Consider the following 19,939-nt stretch of genomic DNA (forward strand, 5'->3'; position numbering starts at 1 on the left):
TTTAAGAAGAGCTGATGAATTTTCCTTTCACACATCAGGTCTGAAGCAAATTGCTCCATGTTGATTGGAGGCAACTCTCCAGTAATAAGATACCACTGTCATAGTATATTCACCAATAAAATATGACACACTCTTAAATAATGCCAATGTGAAGAACTTTTCACTAAACCTTCTCAAACTGAGCTTTCCCATCATCTGACTACCAGGCTGATCACATTGAGACAATGATATTCCATATTTTGTAAACGAATACCAGGTTAGATGCAACCTGACATTTGAGTGTGTGATCTGAGTTGATCACACACTCTGAACCAGAGGAATCAAATTCCTGATGAATCTTTACGGATGCTCTCGCCGTCTGTCCAGCTGTCTGATGCTCTCTGTTTCTGTCTGTCAGCAGAGCTAAAAGCTGCAGCTCAGTGAAGTCATGTCCGAATGTCTCACAACATTTCTCACTTCTACTATGACTGTCTCCGTTTCCTCATTAACAAGCTTCTTAGAGTACATAGTGTTTATTGCCAGCTTGAGGCAGCCAGAACAGATAGGGGTGAATAATCTGAAGAATTTAAATGTAGGTATATATATCCTAGGATTTTTCATTCATAAAACCTTTCAGGCTATTTTGTCCCGCTTTAGCTTCAGGGTCATTCTGCATCTGTGATGTATTTAGAAGTTAGAGAAAATTAAAATATCAAGTATTTTTCACAGTTAAGGCAGAAAACAGAAAACACTGCAATCTGAAAAAACTGAAATATAAAAAAACAAGTACAGACCCTTTACATATAGATATAATAGTTAATAATTTATCTGTTACTACTTCACTTGTTAGGCCTTGTGAAGATCTTGGATCAGGAAAAGGGAAGCTAACAACTCTGCAGACTCTACACATCCTGGACACAAACTGTTAAGAGTTTAACCTCCAAGTTGTCACAGAAACAGTTTCTTCCACCACATTGTTTCACTTACCAAAGTTAATTTGATACATACTGGCAGTAATTCAGCCTTGTCTTCCTCTTTTTATAGTTTACATTTGAAATATCTTGACTGAGAGAAAAATGGAGTCAGAGTCAAGCTTCTCGTTTGGATGCATAAATTTCAAACTCAATTTTGCTGTATTGCATTGGTCTCCATAGTCACCGGATCTCCATCTAACAGCGTATAGATGGAGATTCGATAGAGAGGAACGATGGAGCCCTGTGATGTCACTCTTGCCCAGTAGAATTATTGCTGCATACAGGAAGTCATGAAAGCAAAAGGGGGTTCAACCCAATAGCAGCAAGGTGTTCCTAATAAAGTGGCAGGTCTGTGTGTCCCTATCACATATCAACGTAAAGGAGACGGGGTACAAAAATGTTAAAGAAAAGTACAAACTTCATCCATCCTTTTGAAGGTTTTATTGCCTCTCTCTCATTAAACTGGTCATAAATCAAGTCCAGCGAATTTACATCCAGAATGGAAGAAGCAATAAATGAAGGACATGATATTTGATCTGGCAATATGAGTAATGTAAACATAACACAAGACAACATAAACGAGTCAGTCCTATATTTCAATGCCAGTCAATTACAGTTTATGTGATCTGATCACAGCACATCTTCGATATCTATGCAGATAAGTTTAAATCACAGTCAATAATAAAATTCAAATAAATGAATGTAAACTTTGTTTAAATTAATAAGACTTTTAGAGCAAGAAGATCAACATTTCATCTGCTGCCATTGACACATTCAGAATGAAGCAACATAATCATTTTGTTTTTCCTCCAGTGCTCAGGCTTGTCCTCTCACATCTCCTGCAGCAAACAGCTCAGTTCATTCTAGGACATGTTGACACATCTGGTGAGTTTTAGGAATCCTGACTGGAAAATGTTTAATTTTCCAGACCACACCATCATTCCAGTTTTTATTCATGTCCAAGCTCACAGGAAACAGCTTCACCAAAAATAAAAACGCCTTCTGCAACAACTTCACACATTTGCAGTCCAGCCTTCAAGGTATTTCACTGTTAAAATCTTTTTTATGATAACTTTCCACACATCAGAGGGCATTGAAAAATTTACAAGTCCAATTGTGGAGCAATTATTTGTTTTATTGTGCAGCACAACATCAGCCCGCCAAGGCAAAAAAACTTGCATCTGAATCATATATTTTACTTTTAGTTCACTTTTTCTTTAAACTTATATTAATCAAAGCAGAAGGGATGTTTAAAAGGTGTAGCAGCACTGCTTCCTTTAAATTAAATTTCACAATTGAGTGACAGTGATGATATCGAAAGCATTAAATGCCAAAAGCAGAGCGACTTGACGACTTGACAATAACCACCACTGAAGAGCCTCCCTATGATTTCCTGAAGGATATTTTTTTCCTCTGAGTCAATATGTTCGCCAGATTACATGAGATTATGTATTCGTTTTGAGCAGCAGATGCACATAAGGTTATTCCATATTTTATTTAACTTATGTGCTTCTTTAAAATACAGAGTAAAGATGGAAAAAACACTTGGAAAGTGGATGGATGTAGAAAGGGGAACACTGTAAGACATTGACATATAATTTTACACTATATTACCATAAATTTATGGACCTAATAATCCCATATAAATACTGATGTATCTGTATGTCTATGAGGACATCTCCCCAATTTTGTTTTTCAAAAAATAAATAAATAAGAGCTAATCCTAACTGAATATAGACATATTCATATATTAGTGTTTTTCTGTTGCTCATTTTGCTTTTTGCATATTTTCAGCTATTTTAAAAGGACGCTTAGAATCTGTATTTGTTGACATTTTTGTTGACTTTTTGGTGCCAGCAGAGGGCGCTATCATACAGACAAAATGTAAATCCATCTCGGTCCAAAAAAAGAAAGCTCTGCCCAGAGGGACCCCTACAGGCGAATTGATGTAAACACATGAAGGAGTAACACCTGCCACATAGCCCTTACATATTGTTGCAGATGGCTCATATAATTTCATGGCTTTAAGTCATTAATGCTTCATTTGCTGTCAGCAGGATTTAAGGGGGAATACACACTTTGTCAGAACAATGGGGTTTGTGATCTCTGCTCTGAGGGTGATGGTGTGGGAGATACTCTCAGTGAGGGTCACAGGAAGCCATGGACACGAATGCAGCGAGATGAAACATTGCATCTGACGTGAGCAGCGACGGCTCAGAACTGGATCCAGTTTGTGGAGCTTTGAGTCGTTGATGGAGCAGGAACAGAACTGGAAGTCCAAAACACACAAGCTGATCAGTTTTTTTGTCTTTTTTTTCCAAACACCACAATAAAAGCAAACAGTTTTCTTTTTGAAGATTAAAAATACATAATCATAATTTGTGAAATTATGACAAGAATAGAATATAAAAATGAAATGACAAAATCATCAAATGTATTATTTTTATTTGTTGTATTATCAACGTATTGACACCCGGACAAAAAAAAAAAAGACCACTGAAAAATCATTTTAAAAACCCTCTTAACTTCATTTGTTGTGAAAAAAATGTGGCAAGATATTTGGCCATATTTATATATATGGCCAATAAATAAATACGTAAATAAATAGATAATAAGAATAAATCTCCAACACAGGAAAGTCATGGTCTACCTTGCTGGAGCTGAAAAGTCTCCCCAGAGTAGATCTGAGTTCTGATTGGACTGAACCACTGTGTTGGAGTTACTGCTGTCCAACTCCAAGAGGCAGCCTGAAAGAAACAAAAAATATGGAAATCATTTCATGCAGCTCACAGATGACACACTTTCTAAAATGTATTTCATGCAGCCGGAAGACAAATATTCTCTAATTAACATACTGACTGAGAAAATGGGTTACTCATGTAGGTTAAAGCTGCACAAGGTGCGATTTTTCCATGATTGCCAGCTCTGATGCACAGAGATTATTCATTTTTCCTTCAATTAGTTTTCATATGAGCTCATGTATACAATATAGTCGTGGTGCAGCTGTAGCACAGTGCTGCTAACCTGTAGTTATGCCAGCTGTCTGGGGAACTGTGTTGTGGTTTGATGAGACAGACGAAGGAGGTGGAGCGATCTTCCCTCCAGGTGGTGGCGGCAGGAGTCCAACCCCCGCTGAGCCTTGTGGACGGGGCTTATCCCTCTTTTTACCCTGCTGTTTGTGGAACAAAGAAAAGGCCAAGTTAAAGGCTGAAGAGAGAAAAGAAATGAGCATGTTTATGGTCAGAAATTTAATTTATTACTTTGCAAACTTTGCAAAAAAACAAAAAACAAAGTTGTCAAAACTGAGTTTGATCATCAGCAATGATATTAAATACAGTACCATAGCTGGTTTCACTGGTGTTTGTTTTCAAAACATTTTAACAATTAAAAGTTTTGACAAGGATCATATTTATTGTGTATCTTAGATGTATTTCTGTTACTGTTATACCTAATTTATCAATGGAACTGCATTAGTTTGTATTTTTAGTACCACTTTATGTTTTATTAAGGGTTTCCAGAAATAAGGCTTCAGCATTAGCTTAACTTTTTATAAAAATCAAGGAATCAAGGAAAATCCAGATATTCCCTTACTCCTATATTCAGTGTGATTGTCTGTCCCTCCTTAAAACCCAAATCCAGTTTTGGTCCTGAATCCCCGAGCTGGTTGCTTTTACTGATTTCACTCTCCTGTTTCACCCACCTACAAAGATCCAGAAACACAAAGAATTTTCACTTCGAATAAAAAAAACTGTGAAAACTTACATTATCAGATCATAAGGAAGTTTAGACAAAAATTTTATTCTTTAACATTTTTTTGAAGCTGAACATATATTTGCACATTGAACCTTCTTGCTTACTTGAAATGATCCTGCAGAGCGACGTTGAAATCAAAAGCGTCTCCTCGGTCCCCAAAGCCAACTCCTATGAAAGCACTGCGGCCTGCATGCAACAGATGATGTGTGAAAATGTGGATTTGTTTTCAGGTTTCAAATAGGAACCTGGGATAAAATGACCAACAATGCATTGCAAAAAGAATGTATAATCCCTGATCCATCCATCCATCCATCCATGACAAAATATATCTTTTTATTTTACAAACAAACAAAATCAAATGTATTTACCTAACATCTCGTTACTTCAAGATAAAATCCAATGCAATCAGGTGCCTTCAGAAGTCACCTAATTAATTAGACTCAAAATATCCAAAAGCTATAAAAATCTATTTATGAAACATAAAGAAGTCCTATGTTTGCATAAACCTTGTAAGGGAAACAACAAATGTGATTCGGTGAGACCAAAATGTGACTTTCTCTCCATTTTCAAATGCTGTTATTGGCAGAAATCCTGCAATAAAAACCTTTTGAAGAACAAAAAGAACAAAAACTTCAAATTGGAAAAACAACCCTAAACATGCAGCCCTGTCCTTCAATGTCACCAAGTTTCTCTACTTTGAATTGATAATACAAAAAAAATAATAAAAAATTAAATACCCAGAAGTTTGTGGTTGTAACATGACAAACTGGGAAAACCTTTAAGGGGTGTAAATACTTTTACGGGGCACAGTCAGTATCCTCACCGCTGTCATCCTGTATCCTCAGAACAAAATATCGGCTGGAATCACTGACAGTTTCCACAGCAACACCGGGGTACTCCTTCACAGGTGCCTGGGCAAACAGCTCCCCTGCAGCACCACAGGGCACATGTGTTAAAAACTGCAGAGGAATAATTGCTCCAGTTCATCTGCACAGCTTATTTGTTTCAAACTGTATAAGTGTCAAAAGCACATGCTTTCAATGACCGCAATGTAATGTGCATGGAGTTTGTGTGACCTTAACACAGTTGTGTTTCCATTCTCTGTGGAAATGTCAGCGTCAGCAGGAGTTCCACTACCCGAGGAGTCCGACTCAGAGCGACAGAAAACATCAAGTTAACAAGCTTCATATCCAACCTGAGACTTTGTCTTCTAGTTTGATGTATGCTACTGTTCCTCTGGCCGTTATTCTCATCCGACCGGACCAGTCCGGAGCGTCCAGCTTCCAGTCAGCAGCCCTGCAGACAAACGGTCGTGGTGCTCAGTCACAGAGCTGCAGGTCTGCTGGGATTATACAGTCTAACAGCATGATTATCCAGTTTTCCCCAAAAGTGCAGCGATAAAATGACTTAACTCAAGGCATTACTTTGCTCTGATGTATGAACTGTGAACATTTTTAATCTGAAAATATATTATAAACAATGAGCACCAAATAGAACTGAGCTTCATAAACATTTTACTTTCCTGAAAGATAAACAGAAAAAAAACAAACACACCCCACTTAAATTCTGGGACGTGTCTAGAGCTTCCAAAAGGCCCTCGACACCGGTGATTATTGTTATTTTTTAATTTTGGAGAAATGTAGAACAAACAAAAAAAAAAACATAAATATTAGCTACATGGTATGTGATTCTCTTCAATATAAAAAAAAGTTATATTTTTATTATACTTAACATTTCTGTTTAAATTCAGTCCAATTTCTTTATTTCAGGAGAGAAACTCCTGAAAATAAGTTCAGGGGTTTACTGTTATTCCTGCTGCTACATTCATCCGTTTCATCCAAGGTCCTTTTGATAGTGACAAATTATATATTTTTTAAATTACTTATGTTTTAATCTTATAAGTATTTAAACAATATTCTGCACTGTTATAATATTAGGTATCCTTGCTAGATTTTAAGGATCTGTCAAAAATTGACTGATTCTTCCCATATATAATGAGATTATTTATCTAAAAAAATAAAAATCATCTTGCCTCACAATCTTGTTGCACAGCAAAAATGAAATGTTGAAATTAGCACAGGTTCTGATAACACAAAAATCTTTTTCAGATTAAAAATGTTCCTCAGAACAGCCTGAGGCCCAAGTTTCAATTTCTGCCCTCAGGATCCTCACATGGGGATTCCGCCCATGCAGCGTGATGAACACGCAGCAATCTGAAGGTGATGATGAAAGGAAAACAGACTTTCGATTTAGTTTTCAAAGTGTTTCCCGGATCAGCAGTTCCAACAATCAGTTCCAACCTAAGCAGAGTATCAGGAACTGTCCTGGCAAACTGCCCGCATCGATCCAGGCAGCATGACGACAAACAACCCGAACCCTTTCACCGCACAGCGCGTCACGCAAGAAGCCAAACATGGAGCTCTCCCACAACTGGGACGTGTTTTAAACAGAAAATAAATAAAACTGAATTTCTACAGTTTCACTTGCATTAGAGGAACTCTGTGGCTTGGTGCACATGTGAATGTAGGACCACCAGTAAACCCCTTCCAGTAGTTCTGCCTTGACCTCGCAGGTGTTGGCTTACCTGTACGCGCGGTTCGAAGCACGAGGCGGGATGCGGTAAACATTGACATCTGGTTTAACGCACAGAATCGACTCGTACTCTCCCTCGGCCGCCATCTTATCCCGACTACTGATGTGGGAGGACCGTGGTCGTGAGTCATTTATTCAGCTCTTTTCTAACGGGTTCGTGAGTATGGCAAGACATGTTGTCATGAAATAATGAGCCCGGATCTTAAATTGCTATAATTCAGTTCTTCATTGGCCAGGTAAGAAGTTCAGCAATCCATTTGTGTTTTAGTTCATATCTGAAATAATCAAGAAGACTAAAACTGTCAAGTGCATGCTTTGTCTTTTCTAAGAAATTCAAATCATCTCAGCTTTATTTCCATTCCTAAACAAATAAACCATGTAGAAGAACAAGACTTGTTTTGTGTTGACTGAAGCTGCATTTAACATGTTCAAACCAGCGTACAATAACACAGTCAAATGACATATCCATTATATGTTACAATGGCCTGCCATAAAGACCTCTTTACTTCACCTCGGCGTTAAACAAGCTGGTGTCAATACTTTATGCTTACATTGTAGTTATGGAGTGAAGAAAGCAGGTTATACAAAGAATAAGTTAATAAATAAATAAATAAATAAATAAATAAATAAATAAATAGTAGGTAGCAGTTTTGGATGGGGAGCCACGTTGGGGGCGTGGACATCTGCGGAAGCGGAAACCGCAGCTTCGCGTCGTCTGCTCGAAGACATCTGACTATCTCTGGTCAGTCTTTTCTCAGATACGTCTTGTTTTATTTACAAAATATCCATACCATTTAGGACTGCTTTAAACTATCAGAAGTGCCTGTTTTTTGACATAAAAGAAGTCATTTGATTAGCATTTTGTTTTATATGTAACTAATTCCTGCAAACTTGACACCAACGGTCGACCGTTAGCCATGTTGACGGTAGCGCCTCGTCTTGAGTCGCTCTCCGAGGTGCTGAAATATGATTCTTCAATGTTATTCTTGCAAGGGCATCTGCGTGTAGCTGCTTTAGGTCAGAATTAACATCCTGCTTTATTATAATATGCCAGGGTTTTCCTTGTTTTTGTTCTTACACCCATGCTAACTAGCTTATAGCTTAGCAAAAACAGTTGGCAAACCTACAGTAGGTGAGGATCTGTTTGTCGCAGAAGGGAACAAGCTGAGATCTCCACCGGAGCCAGTTTACCGTCACTGTCATAATTATCTGCTCTATTCAAACGTTGGCGCAGCATCTTTTAATGTTGACTGGTTGCATCTCTGCAGCTGCTGGGATCTGGTTTCTGACTCCCTGATACAAAACCCAGTAAAGTCAGGAGGCAGCGAGAACAACAAGATGAAAGGTCATTGATCTACAACCTGCACGCAAGCAATTTAAGCTAACACTTCAGTAAAAGAGGCAGCATTTACTTAAGGTATCTGTCGTTATCCATTTATGTGTGATTAAATATGCCTGATATTGGATCTGTCCAGCATTGCTTGATGTTTTTTCCTGAACAGACTGTGGTGGTCGCATTCCCCACCTCTGCTGGTCAACATGACATCTTCAATGCTTCGAAGGCAGCTGAAGAACCTGGTCCAGAATTACTCTGAGGCTGAGGTCAAGGTAAAAATAAAAACCAACACGTTTTGGGTTGTTTTTATGTGAGTCAGCAGGTAGCATCAAGCAGTTTTTAAATGTTTCATGATGATGTTGGTCCTGACATGAAGGTAAATCGAGATTAATATTCAAGCAATTTATAGACTTTTGATTGTTTAAATGGTTAACTAGCTAACCTGCTATTAAAAATTTAATTGAAATGAAAAAGCAGAGCACCAAACACCAATTACAGGGAAAATCTTGAAGATTAAGAAAATGGAAAAACACATTCAGTTCAGAATTTCAACAGTAAAGGTCAGTCTTTAAATTGCTACACACCTAGAGGGGTTTTAAAGTTGCAATGTGAAATGATACACTGCAGTCAAATCTCTCACAGTGCGGAAGTCACTGTTTCTTAACTTCTTTTCAGCTGCTACAACTGTATTCCTCCTTTTGCTTTGCAGCACCCTTACACTTTTCCTTTTGCTTCTTCTGCAGGTTAGAGAAGCGACGTCCAATGATCCATGGGGTCCTTCCAGCTCTCAGATGGCTGACATCTCTGATCTCACCTACAATGCGGTGGCTTGCAACGAGATCATGACAATGCTCTGGAAACGCCTGAAAGATGACAAGAACTGGAGACATATCCACAAGGTGAGAAACAGAGCATTTTCTGTTCATGAGAGAAGTAATTGTTTAGCATTGAGATCTGTTTTTTAATCATTTAATGCCTGAAATGTGGAATCCAACACATTAGCGATTGATTTTTCTTTTTTTCCTTTTCAAAATTGGTAAAGCAGCTATTCCTACAGAAGTATTTCATAAATAAATGCCAATAAATGATGACGTTACATTTAAAATTTTGGCAAACACTACTCCTCTGTTGGATCACTTAATATCAGACTTTTCTCTCATTGGAAATAGTTGCTGTGACAAGTTTTTAATTGTTTTGTTTGAAACAACAACATTCTTCTGCACTTTTTATTTTATTAATCTGAATAATTCTATAAAACTTAGTAGTGTATTAAAATACTATTATGAGCTTTGAAGTCCTAATCAAGACCAAGATATTTAATTAAGCTTCGCATGTATTCATAATTGTGACATTTGTCTGGCTAACGTGTCATCACTGCTCCAGCTAATCTGCAACTTTACATGGTAAAGTTACTTGAGTTGTATTTTTCTTCCCAGTCTCTGACTCTGTTGGAGTACCTCCTGAAGACTGGTGATGATCGTGTGATGCTGAAAATGAAAGAAAACATCTACATTGTCAAAGCTCTCACAGAATATCGTTTTGTGGAAAAGGATGGGAAAGATCAGGTGAAGCTTGTTTTTTATCTCAAGCATTTAGCATTCCGCCTGGCCGGTAGGGAGTTTATTAAACTGCATTAAGAGCATCCATTATTGATACTAAAATATTCATTGCCTTTTACCTTCATAACCTTCTGGTCTGGTGTTAAACAATATTGGATTGAAGAAACATTCACAATTTGGAATTCTTTGGCAGATTTTAAATGAAGATTCTTAAAGATAAACATTAGTTTGGAAAATGTTTATGTTTCCTTACATTTTCTTCCATATTTGCAGTTCTAAACCTGTGTTGGTATGAGAATATCATGGTACATTAACCTCTGTTGAAATTATTCATGATGGTATGGACACAAAATAATCAAAGTTATTTTAATCAGTGTTATAATAAGATAACACCAATTAAATCCTGATTGCTGCTTCCCAACTATAAACCGTGTCACCCTAAATTTATAGGTGGTACCCCTCTAGTTTCAACAACAATAATCATTGTATAGCGTTGTGTTGCTTCATCACCCTGGAACTTTCACCTGCATGAACCACAGGAGAAGCAGGGGATGAAATACTTGCAGTTTTGACTGCTAACCTGTGTAAAACATTGCCATATCCTGTGCCTCGTCTGTAACTTGTCAAACCAACTAAGGAATAATATAACTACATTTTTCATAGGGAGTGAATGTAAGAGAGAAGGCCAAGGTAGTTCTTGTTCTTATGGAGGATGATGAAAAACTGAAAGAAGAAAGAGAGTTTGCTGTGAAGACCAGAGAAAAGACATCCAAAGGTTCTGCTGGTAAGACATTTGGACTTGAAGTATGCCTGCTGAACAGTTTCTGGTTGCCTTGTTACCTTTACTTGTGTCAACATCTTATACATACTTTGATCATTTCTTTTCTATCTCTTCCTGCTAGCATCATCCACAGACAATGTCAAGGATCCTAACTACAAACCAGTTTATGTTCCTGGAGCTTCGGGACTTCCATGCTTAGAGAACATTCCATCTGTGGCCGACTTGACTGCTTCTTTTGCTGCCCGCAAAGAGGAGCGACTTCGACAAGAAGCAGAGAAGAAGGAGACTGAGAGACGAGTGAGTGAGACAAAACAAGGTTATGGACTGAGATGTAGCCAGGGAAATTTTGTACATTTTAAATATGATTATCTGAGAATAAGAAATTAAGTAAGTTGATTCCTCATCAAAACAAAATGGTAGAGAGCTTTCTGATCAACAGTTTAACTTTGTTTTGATGGGTACTCCGTCTTTCTATTCTAGGCCAAGATGAGTGAAGATGAGCTTAAATGGGAGGATGCAGGAAAAGCTGAAAATGCAGCAAGTGAAGCATGGGGTGGAGAGAAAGACGAAGAGAAGAAGGAGGAAGTGAAATCAGACGCATGGGGAGCTCCCAAAGAACCTAGTACTGATCCATGGGGTGCTCCAGCCAAAACTGAAGATCCATTTGTGGCAGACAAAACTGAGGAGGATCCATTCACAGCAGCAAAAGATAAACCAGATTCCTTCAGTTCTTCCAATGGGGATCCATTCAGTGCTCCAAAGGAAGATCCATTCAAAGCTCCAAAGGAAGATCCATTCAAAGCTCCAAAGGAAGATCCATTCAAAGCTCCAAAGGAAGATCCATTCAAAGCTCCAAAGGAAGATCCATTCAAAGCTCGAAAGGAAGATCCATTCAAAGCTCCAAAGGAAGATCCTTTCAAAGCTCCAAAGGAAGATCCGTTCAATGCTCCAAAGGACGATCCGTTCAATGCTCCAAAGGACGATCCGTTCAATGCTCCAAAGGACGATCCGTTCAATGCTCCAAAGGACGATCCGTTCAATGCTCCAAAGGACGATCCGTTCAATGCTCCAAAGGAAGATCCGTTCAATGCTCCAAAGGAAGATCCGTTCAATGCTCCAAAGGACGATCCGTTCAATGCTCCAAAGGAAGATCCGTTCAATGCTCCAAAGGAAGATCCGTTCAATGCTCCAAAGGAAGATCCATTCAATGCTCCAAAGGACGATCCATTCAGTGCTCCAAAGGAAGATCCATTCAATGCTCCAAAAGACGATCCATTTAGTGCTCCAATAGACGATCCATTTAATGCTCCAAAAGAGGATCAGTTTAAAGCCCCCAATGGTGACCCATTTAATACTCCAGAAAATGATCCATTTAATGCTCCAAAAGATGATCAATTTAGTGCTTTAAAAGAAACTCTGAAAGATGATCCATTTAATGCTCCTAAAGATGATCCATTTGAAGCTTCAAAAGACGATCCATTTACAAAATCAAAAGACGATCCTTTTGGTGTCCCAGCAAATGACCCTTTCACTGCTCCAGTATCAACACCCTCTAAAGAGGAGCCAATAATATCTAAGGCTGACTCTTTCACTGGTCCCACAACGCCACCTAAAGCATCATTTTCATCACCAACCAAACCTGTTCAAAATGATAATTTTGGTGGACCAACAACGCCGGGTAAGGAAGATCCGTTTTCTATAACATCAAGAGATGACCCCTTTGCTGCTTCATCTGAACCATCAAAAGAGGACCCATTTACAGTGCCATGCAGTCCACCAACGGAGGCTGCTTCAGATCCCTTCAGTGCCCCTGATGCAGGTTCACCCCAAGAAACTGCAGATACATGGGGAGCTCAAACCAGTTCTCCGCCTACCAAAGGCTCTGATGCTTGGGGGGCACCCAGTGTTCCAAAGGAAACCAAGAGTGCCGATCCCTGGGGGGACGACCCAAGTGTCTCTTCGCCACTTGGTGACTCTGACCCATTTGGAGATGCAACCAAGCCGGACGAGGACCCATGGGGAGCCCCTGGTAAGAAATATTTAAATCGGTTCTTACATTTCCAGTTTCCAGTTTGATCAGCAGTTGGATAAGTCTTAGTAAGGGCTTTAACATAGACTTCTTGACCGTTCTAGCATTTAATTTTACTATTTTTAGCTATGTTGGATGTGAGCATTCCTTTTAGAGATATAAAGTCTTCACTGGAGGCTTATGGAAGAATAATGCTGTGGTGTGAACATTGTCTACAAAGAATATAACTTCAATTTTTATGTTGCTGTCGGTGCAAACAATTGAAATGCCCACAGATATCTGAGCCATAAGTCGATTCTTGTCATCAGGTGACAGAAAGACATTGCTTTCCCACGTTCAGTCTTTGGGAATCACAGCAGACTTCACAATATTTATATTGATGTGTTGGTTTTCTCTGAGTACCTCTGCCTCCTCCCACCGTCTAAACACATTCATATCCCTCTCTGCTTTGTGCTCCAAGAGAACAGGTGGTGTGTCCTTCACAGATATTGGGGGAAGTGGCGGATGCAGACTCATCAGACTGAACTAAACATGCAACTGTTGGAATTAGAGAGGAATATGAAGCATTCAGCAGTCTACACTGTTTTTTGAATTAGTCTGTTGTCAGATATTCCTACTTCTTTTTTCAAGGTTTTACTCATGGTTGCAGTAGTTTATGAACAAGAAGATGTGTATATCTAAGGCTGTGTGTATTTTAACTCAGTTTTTGCTTCACAATCAGTGGATATATTTATAAAACTACTATCTGGGGTAATTGACCACTTGGGGTGCAACCCACATTTGTGCTTCCTATTATGAAGTTTCTCTAGCTTTCAGATGAAGCCTTTCACATGTGACTCCATTGGGAACATGGGTGAAAGGCTGCAGTCGTCTGTACAGCCTACAGATAACAGACTGTAGTGTTATCTTTCACTACAGCTGCCTCATTTGTAAAAACCCACTGGTTATCCTTAACTGCAACTAAAACACACACAGTTACAAGATACTGCAAGCTTTTGGTATGCCATTGAGGGATTTTAGGCTTTTTACTGTCAGAAGGTTCAGATAGCAGCCTGCCTGACAGATCCAATGTCTCAAGGCCATGAGACTAATGTTAACTTACTGTTGAGATTTTTTCTTTACCTTTTGTTGAACAACCTTAGCATCAAACAGCAAATACTTGTCTTGCAAACTTTATTTATTCTCCATTGTGTCATTTGGAGAATGAAACGATGAATATATTAAGATATATGTTAGACTTAATATAAATGGGGGTTTTTCCCTGTTACTTTCAAATCAAACTCTTGTATACATGTTTGTCACTGCAAAATTCCTACAAGTGGCTTTTGTCCTCAGACTTGTTTTCTTTCAATTACATATTTACAGTGAAATACCACAAATAATGTAACAAATTTGACAAATCACAATAAAGTGTTCTTTGTAAGAGAATATGCTTTTCAGTATAGAACCTTGACTTGAAGGTCAAAATCACTATTTTGTTCTGATTGTTCAGTACAAAATGCTGAACAATCTTTATAGAAAGGAGTGATTTTATCTTTGCATCCAATATAATGTATACTTGTCTCTTATTTTGTATTAATATCCTAATGAATATTTTTTTACTATAACAATGGACTGAGCTTGGGTTTCGCTGTTGCTGTTTTTTAAACATATACTTCTGTTTTGTTTTTCCATTCTGCTTCAGGTCCAGTAACATCAGATGATGCATGGGGATCCCCGGCTCCTCCTGCAGACTTGTCCCCATCCGGTGACCCATTTGGAGACGGAGCAACTAACACCAATGATCCCTGGGGTGCACCAAGTAATGCTAGCGGTGATGGTGCAGGTAAAATATGGCTGCTTTTTATGTATATATCTGTCATCCATCATTTAATGAAACATACCGTGATTGTGTCTAATGTGCTTTGCTCTGATTATGTCACTGTACCTCTGAGTAATCTAATGAAATGCTTAATTTTTTTTCTGCAGCTCAGTGCAACGTGGCAAATTGTGATTCTATAATCTAAGATTTGTGGCTCTGTTTGTGCATGAAAACGTTTTTTCTGTCATTGTGTGATTTTCATCTCTAAAGTAAAGCTTCTGCATGTGAAACCTTTTACCTTCAACACTTTTTTCTGTACTTTAGCCATCATTCAGCTAACAATCTTAACCAATTAACCTTCTCTTCCACTTTGCTCTCTCTTCCTCTCTGACCTGGCCCCTAAAGAAAACACCTTTTAGAGTAGCATTGGACCTTTATTTGATTTCAGGAAAGCGCACATCAAAAGAAGAGGAGATCCGTAGAAAGACTGCTTCATTTCTGGGCTCTACGGGGGCGTCACTGGTTGACATGGACGATCTGTTTGCCCCGAACCCCAAAACCAAACAACAGCCCCTCATCAACCCGTTCGCTGCCCGAACACAAGCTATCGGTAAGGTCAGAAAAAAAGCATCACTCTGGGTCACAAATACCCTTAAGGACACAACCTGTGTGGAGTATTACTTGCAGATCACTTGATTATTAAGAAGGCATGATTCATTTTCCTGGGAACCAAAACGTTGCTGTTTCCATGGTGATTTTCAGAAGCACCTCAGAAGGAAGTGTTAATAGAAAGAAGATAAGATTGACCAACAATCATTAATGTGTTTATATGGAAACTCTAATTTTGCACCAACCCGTCCCTCCTTTGAGGTCTTGCTGTCACATATAGATGTGTGTATCACCTGTTAGCGTTAATGATCTGCTGTAAAGTCGCCCTCTGTAGATAGTAGTGTGTAGTAACCTGCCAACATCTTCTCATTCCTCTCTTTGCTCTACTTTGGTGTCTCTTTTCTGGAATACTTCAAACGGCATAACCCACCCTCCCTCCTTCCCTCCCTCCTCTTACCGCTCACACTCATTTCCCAGGCACATCCAAAGACATGACATCTGGTCCTTTGGCCAGATCAGGGGCATTCACTGAAACTTTAGCCCCAAACTTTAACTCCGTTGGTCTCAGCCTAGCACCCACTCCTGGTGTAACTCATTCTGCTTTTGGAGCTGCCGGTCCCGCTGGTGAAACTCTCCAGTTTAGGGAACCGTTACACACCATGGGAACTCCTCATTCTTCTGTGCATGTTCTTCAAGCAGCTCAGGACGCTCCAAAATATGGAATGCCACCACCTGCGACACAAGTGGGTTTGGGAATGTTGGAGTCGGAATATAATGTGGGGAATATTTTGGGAACAGGGGACACTCCAGTTGGCTTTTTTGGAGCAAACTCAGCAAGTGTAAATCCATTTCTATGTGCTTCTCCACAGACAGGCAGTGAACCAAATGAGATGATCATAATCGATACCAACACATTCTTGCTTTAACAGATTTTTTAATTGAGTCAAACCAAATTGTCATAAAATATCAATAAATAACAATAACCATTATGGAGCTTTTCAGTTTTATGACCATGGTGTTATTTAAGGCATGTTTCTACTGCTATGTCTGTTGACACAATGAACAATGGTCAGAATCTGCTTATGAAATAGTAAATTATTCTATTTCAGTTAAAGGATTGGACTTCATCCAATCCTTTAACTGTTTAAATAAAACAACATGTCAGCTGGATAAACCATTACATTTATCTGGGAAAGGAAACATTCAAGTGTCTTTGGGGAAACACTAGAGTAATTGTGTATCTGTGTGGTTTTTGTTTTCTTCAGGTGTGCATGTGTTCAAAGGAGATTTGTGTGTGTGAAGTGTATGCAGGTGTGCACTCTATAGTTCTCTATATATAAATATATATTGTGCTGATGTAAATAGTGGAAGTAATTACTGCTAAACCTGGAATTATACTGTATATCAAAGTGTTACAATCAAGATTAACTATTTATGGATATATTTATTGATTTGTTTATTGCTTCATACATTATTGATGCAACCGGGCCCTGCAACAAAAGAAGATCAGGTGAACTTATATGACTGGTTTAAAATTCAGCTCAGAAACTGTTGGTGTGTCCATTGTATCCTTTCTGATTAGGATTCATTATGTAGTGGAACATGTCTGCGTTGTATGTCCCAACAAATTGCTTTCTGTTACATGCATGCACTCTGAGCACATCCTGTTATCGTATATATGTGAGTGAGTGTGTGTGTGTGTGTGTAAGAGTGAGTTCGGCCTTGACAGTTTTGGTGTGTGAGTGAAACAAAATTCTGTATTTTAGAAAACACCTGCTGTAAGAGTAAATAAATATATTCAGCTGATGCCGTTCTGATTCCAGCCACATGGAGCTGGACAGTAGCAGCTGAAAGCTCTGAGTTGTGAAAGTTTCAACTTATACTGAGCCATGCAACTTCTCACAGGTTGCTTCATTTAAACTGTTTGCATTCTTTTAATCAACTCGGGGGTACCTGTTCATGTTCTGCTTTATGTGAACGAAATTAAAAATTTTGATTGAATGAAATCTGAATTTATGCTCACTTGGATTCAAAGTGTTTCATGTTTTGCTCATCTTAAAGGATTAAACAGACGGTTGCTCTTCAAAGCCTCACACAGCAGATGAAACATCTGTGTAAAGATAGAAAGAAGGTCAGCCTCTGTCTGTTCTTTGGCAGGTAGACTGTGTAATTTTCAGATTTTATTTTGTATGAGATACATTTATTTTGCTGTGTATTTACCTTTAAAACTGTGTTGTAGACTGTGACAGTGTACAGTATGTTTGAGAAATAAAATGGATTTTGTTGCCTCTATGTAGTGTGATCTGTCAATATTTGTGTTTTAAAACAATGTAATGTCATTTTTTATCTCTGTTGATCTAATTGGGAAAATTACAAACAACACAATTTTGTCATATTTTTGTTACTACTTAAACAAAAAGAGCCAAAGTATTTAGTGAAGGAAAAGGTTGGTGCACTCTGCCCTCTATTAGGAAACCTGTGGCTTAAATAGCTTCATGATGTTGCTTCTTGTCACCTTTTACCAGAAAGTTGGAGCTTATTATAAAAGACAAAAACAAATAAAAAGTGGAAACATGTAAAAAAAAAAAGAAAGAAAAAAAAAAAACTTTCAGCATTAACAGGATCCATTTGATTCATAAGGACCCAATGAAGGCTTTTGCACTGATCAATATAAAGGCTTATTTTTTTACTCCTGTCTTTATACCACATTATTTTATTTTAGGAGGTGCATTTTCATATCCTATGATAAAGAGAAAACATTTCCATTCAATGAAAAATAGTTATAGTTCAAAATCTGCCACAGAATGAATAATTTTGAGTTCAATTTTATATTTACATTGACGAATGATACTGTTAGTATCAGAAAACACCACAAGAGGGCGATAATGAGCCACTACTACACCACGTTTTCATGTTTCAGCACATGATTATTCACATTTTGAAGTAACACCAATTTTGTGTATAATATCTAGAATTGTATTTATAAATAAGTTATTATTTTTAAATTGTGATTTAAGGTCCTTGATCAAAACTGGCTTTGTGTATGTTACAGTTTACCATTTATGTTTTGATCTTTGAGGTCAACCAATAAAAAAATATAAATTTATTACTGTATCTAAATGCAAGATTTTAGTAAAAATCATAGTTTATAGAAATTTCTCCATTCACATGCATGTTCTGAATATTCCAGAGGTGTAAGACAATATAGAGGCCATTACAGAATTGTTTTTTGAGTCATTCAGGATATCCAGCTGAGCCGGATCTCAGTTGTTACATTCATGGAGAAAGAAGCTTAGAGTCTAAAAGCAGAGAGATGTGTCACATCAGGATAAAATGGGTTGGTCAAGTTGATGTGTTACATATTTTTACTCAAGCAACTTAAATAATATAATCCACAGGAAAAGCTCCTTTTGTAGCAACCCAGATCCATAATAATTAAAATTATGGAAACATAATGAGTATTTTCTACGCTGATGAAAAACCATTTAATTAATTGAGCATCTATAAGATTAAACTGAAAATCTGTTATAAGGTGTTAACAGTCTTTTCGAAATCAAATCTGTGTGATAAACCTTCACTGTTGTCAATTTTGACATTTAAAATGTATGATTTTGGGATGGCCTATTACAACTTGAATATAAAAGCCTTTTGGCTTAGATGGACTCTGTGGGAAGTAATAAGTTGAAATGGATTGTCTTCCTGATGCAGAGAATTTGCTTGTGTAACTTTAGGTGTCAACTAAGGTAAACTGCTAATTTACTTTATAGTGTTGCATTGTTGTATAAGATTAATAAATAATACATGTCTCTAATGTTATAAAGAAAAAGCAATGTCATAGCGAAGGTCACAGCAGTGTCCAGTATAGATGAATTTTTACCAACCTGTGGAGTTTAAGCTGAGCTACATCAAAATGTTTCTTTTCGCTACATTTCATGGTTAAATTCTTGGTGGTGCTGATTTTCCATAGTGGCTCTGTAATCTGTTTGTGGGTCAGAATTATTTCAATTTCTATTCATTTCTGCTATAACAAAACCACAACATTTAGGTTTATGTGTATACAATTTTGAATTCCTTGTTTCCATCATAAAAACTCAAAAACAGCTTCAATTTAAGGTGCATTTTAAAAATGCCTTCATCTGTAAATTAAGAAAATTCATCACTGTCTGAGTCAGATAAATAGCATAAAATTAGATGTGTGTAATGTTTCACAGCTGAAGCATGAGGATGTTTGGACAGTTTGTGGTTTAGCAGTAGCATGGCTGCCCCATCCACTGAGGCTATTAGTCCTTGGATCCTCTACCCATTTCCTGTGTGAATACTATAAATATCACACAAAAACTTTTTAACATAAGACATTAATGAATGGGACATTGTGGAATTTTGGTTCTTTGACCTTAACTTTCAAATTATTGTTTGATACCTTCTCAAAATTTCATTTTGTTGACAGAGGAAACTTTGTCCTGTGGTTTGAACTTTTTTTTTTTGTTTGAATTCATAATTTTCTCTTATTCTGCTAATGAATTGCC

At 37.8% G+C, this 19,939-nt stretch overlaps 2 protein-coding genes across 7 annotated transcripts; one reads left to right on the forward strand and one right to left on the reverse strand.

Annotated features, from left to right (window-relative positions):
• Window positions 1–1,379: 1,379 nt before the first annotated feature.
• On the reverse strand, window positions 1,380–7,414 carry necap1 (NECAP endocytosis associated 1). Its single transcript, XM_055055383.1, has 8 exons — window positions 7,291–7,414; window positions 5,902–6,002; window positions 5,530–5,634; window positions 4,811–4,892; window positions 4,545–4,653; window positions 3,978–4,125; window positions 3,604–3,700; window positions 1,380–3,222 (listed from the first exon to the last, which is right to left on the reverse strand). Exons 1-8 carry the CDS (start codon window positions 7,383–7,385, stop codon window positions 3,168–3,170), a joined length of 792 nt encoding a protein of 263 aa, XP_054911358.1. The 5' UTR covers window positions 7,386–7,414; the 3' UTR covers window positions 1,380–3,167.
• A 544-nt stretch (window positions 7,415–7,958) lies between these two features.
• Window positions 7,959–17,705, forward strand: LOC129375791 (epsin-3-like). 6 transcript variants are annotated; one of them, XM_055055069.1, is made up of 12 exons: window positions 8,273–8,490; window positions 8,567–8,715; window positions 8,801–8,906; window positions 9,378–9,533; window positions 10,071–10,199; window positions 10,857–10,977; window positions 11,096–11,271; window positions 11,455–13,003; window positions 14,688–14,828; window positions 15,253–15,414; window positions 15,891–16,156; window positions 16,283–17,705. In XM_055055069.1, the coding sequence occupies exons 3-12, from the start codon at window positions 8,838–8,840 to the stop codon at window positions 16,337–16,339; spliced, it is 2,826 nt and encodes a 941-aa protein (XP_054911044.1). In that variant the 5' UTR covers window positions 8,273–8,490; window positions 8,567–8,715; window positions 8,801–8,837; the 3' UTR covers window positions 16,340–17,705. The 6 variants fall into 6 exon arrangements, with proteins under 6 accessions (XP_054911042.1, XP_054911043.1, XP_054911044.1 ...); XM_055055067.1 differs by lacking the exon at window positions 8,273–8,490 and adding an exon at window positions 7,959–8,040 and having other exon boundaries at window positions 15,891–17,705; XM_055055068.1 differs by lacking the exon at window positions 8,273–8,490 and adding an exon at window positions 8,047–8,254 and having other exon boundaries at window positions 15,891–17,705.
• Window positions 17,706–19,939: the final 2,234 nt, after the last annotated feature.

This window comes from Poeciliopsis prolifica, unplaced genomic scaffold (assembly GCF_027474105.1).
Source record: "Poeciliopsis prolifica strain line A6 unplaced genomic scaffold, Auburn_PproV2 SCAFFOLD041, whole genome shotgun sequence".
Taxonomy (NCBI): Eukaryota; Metazoa; Chordata; class Actinopteri; order Cyprinodontiformes; family Poeciliidae; genus Poeciliopsis; species Poeciliopsis prolifica.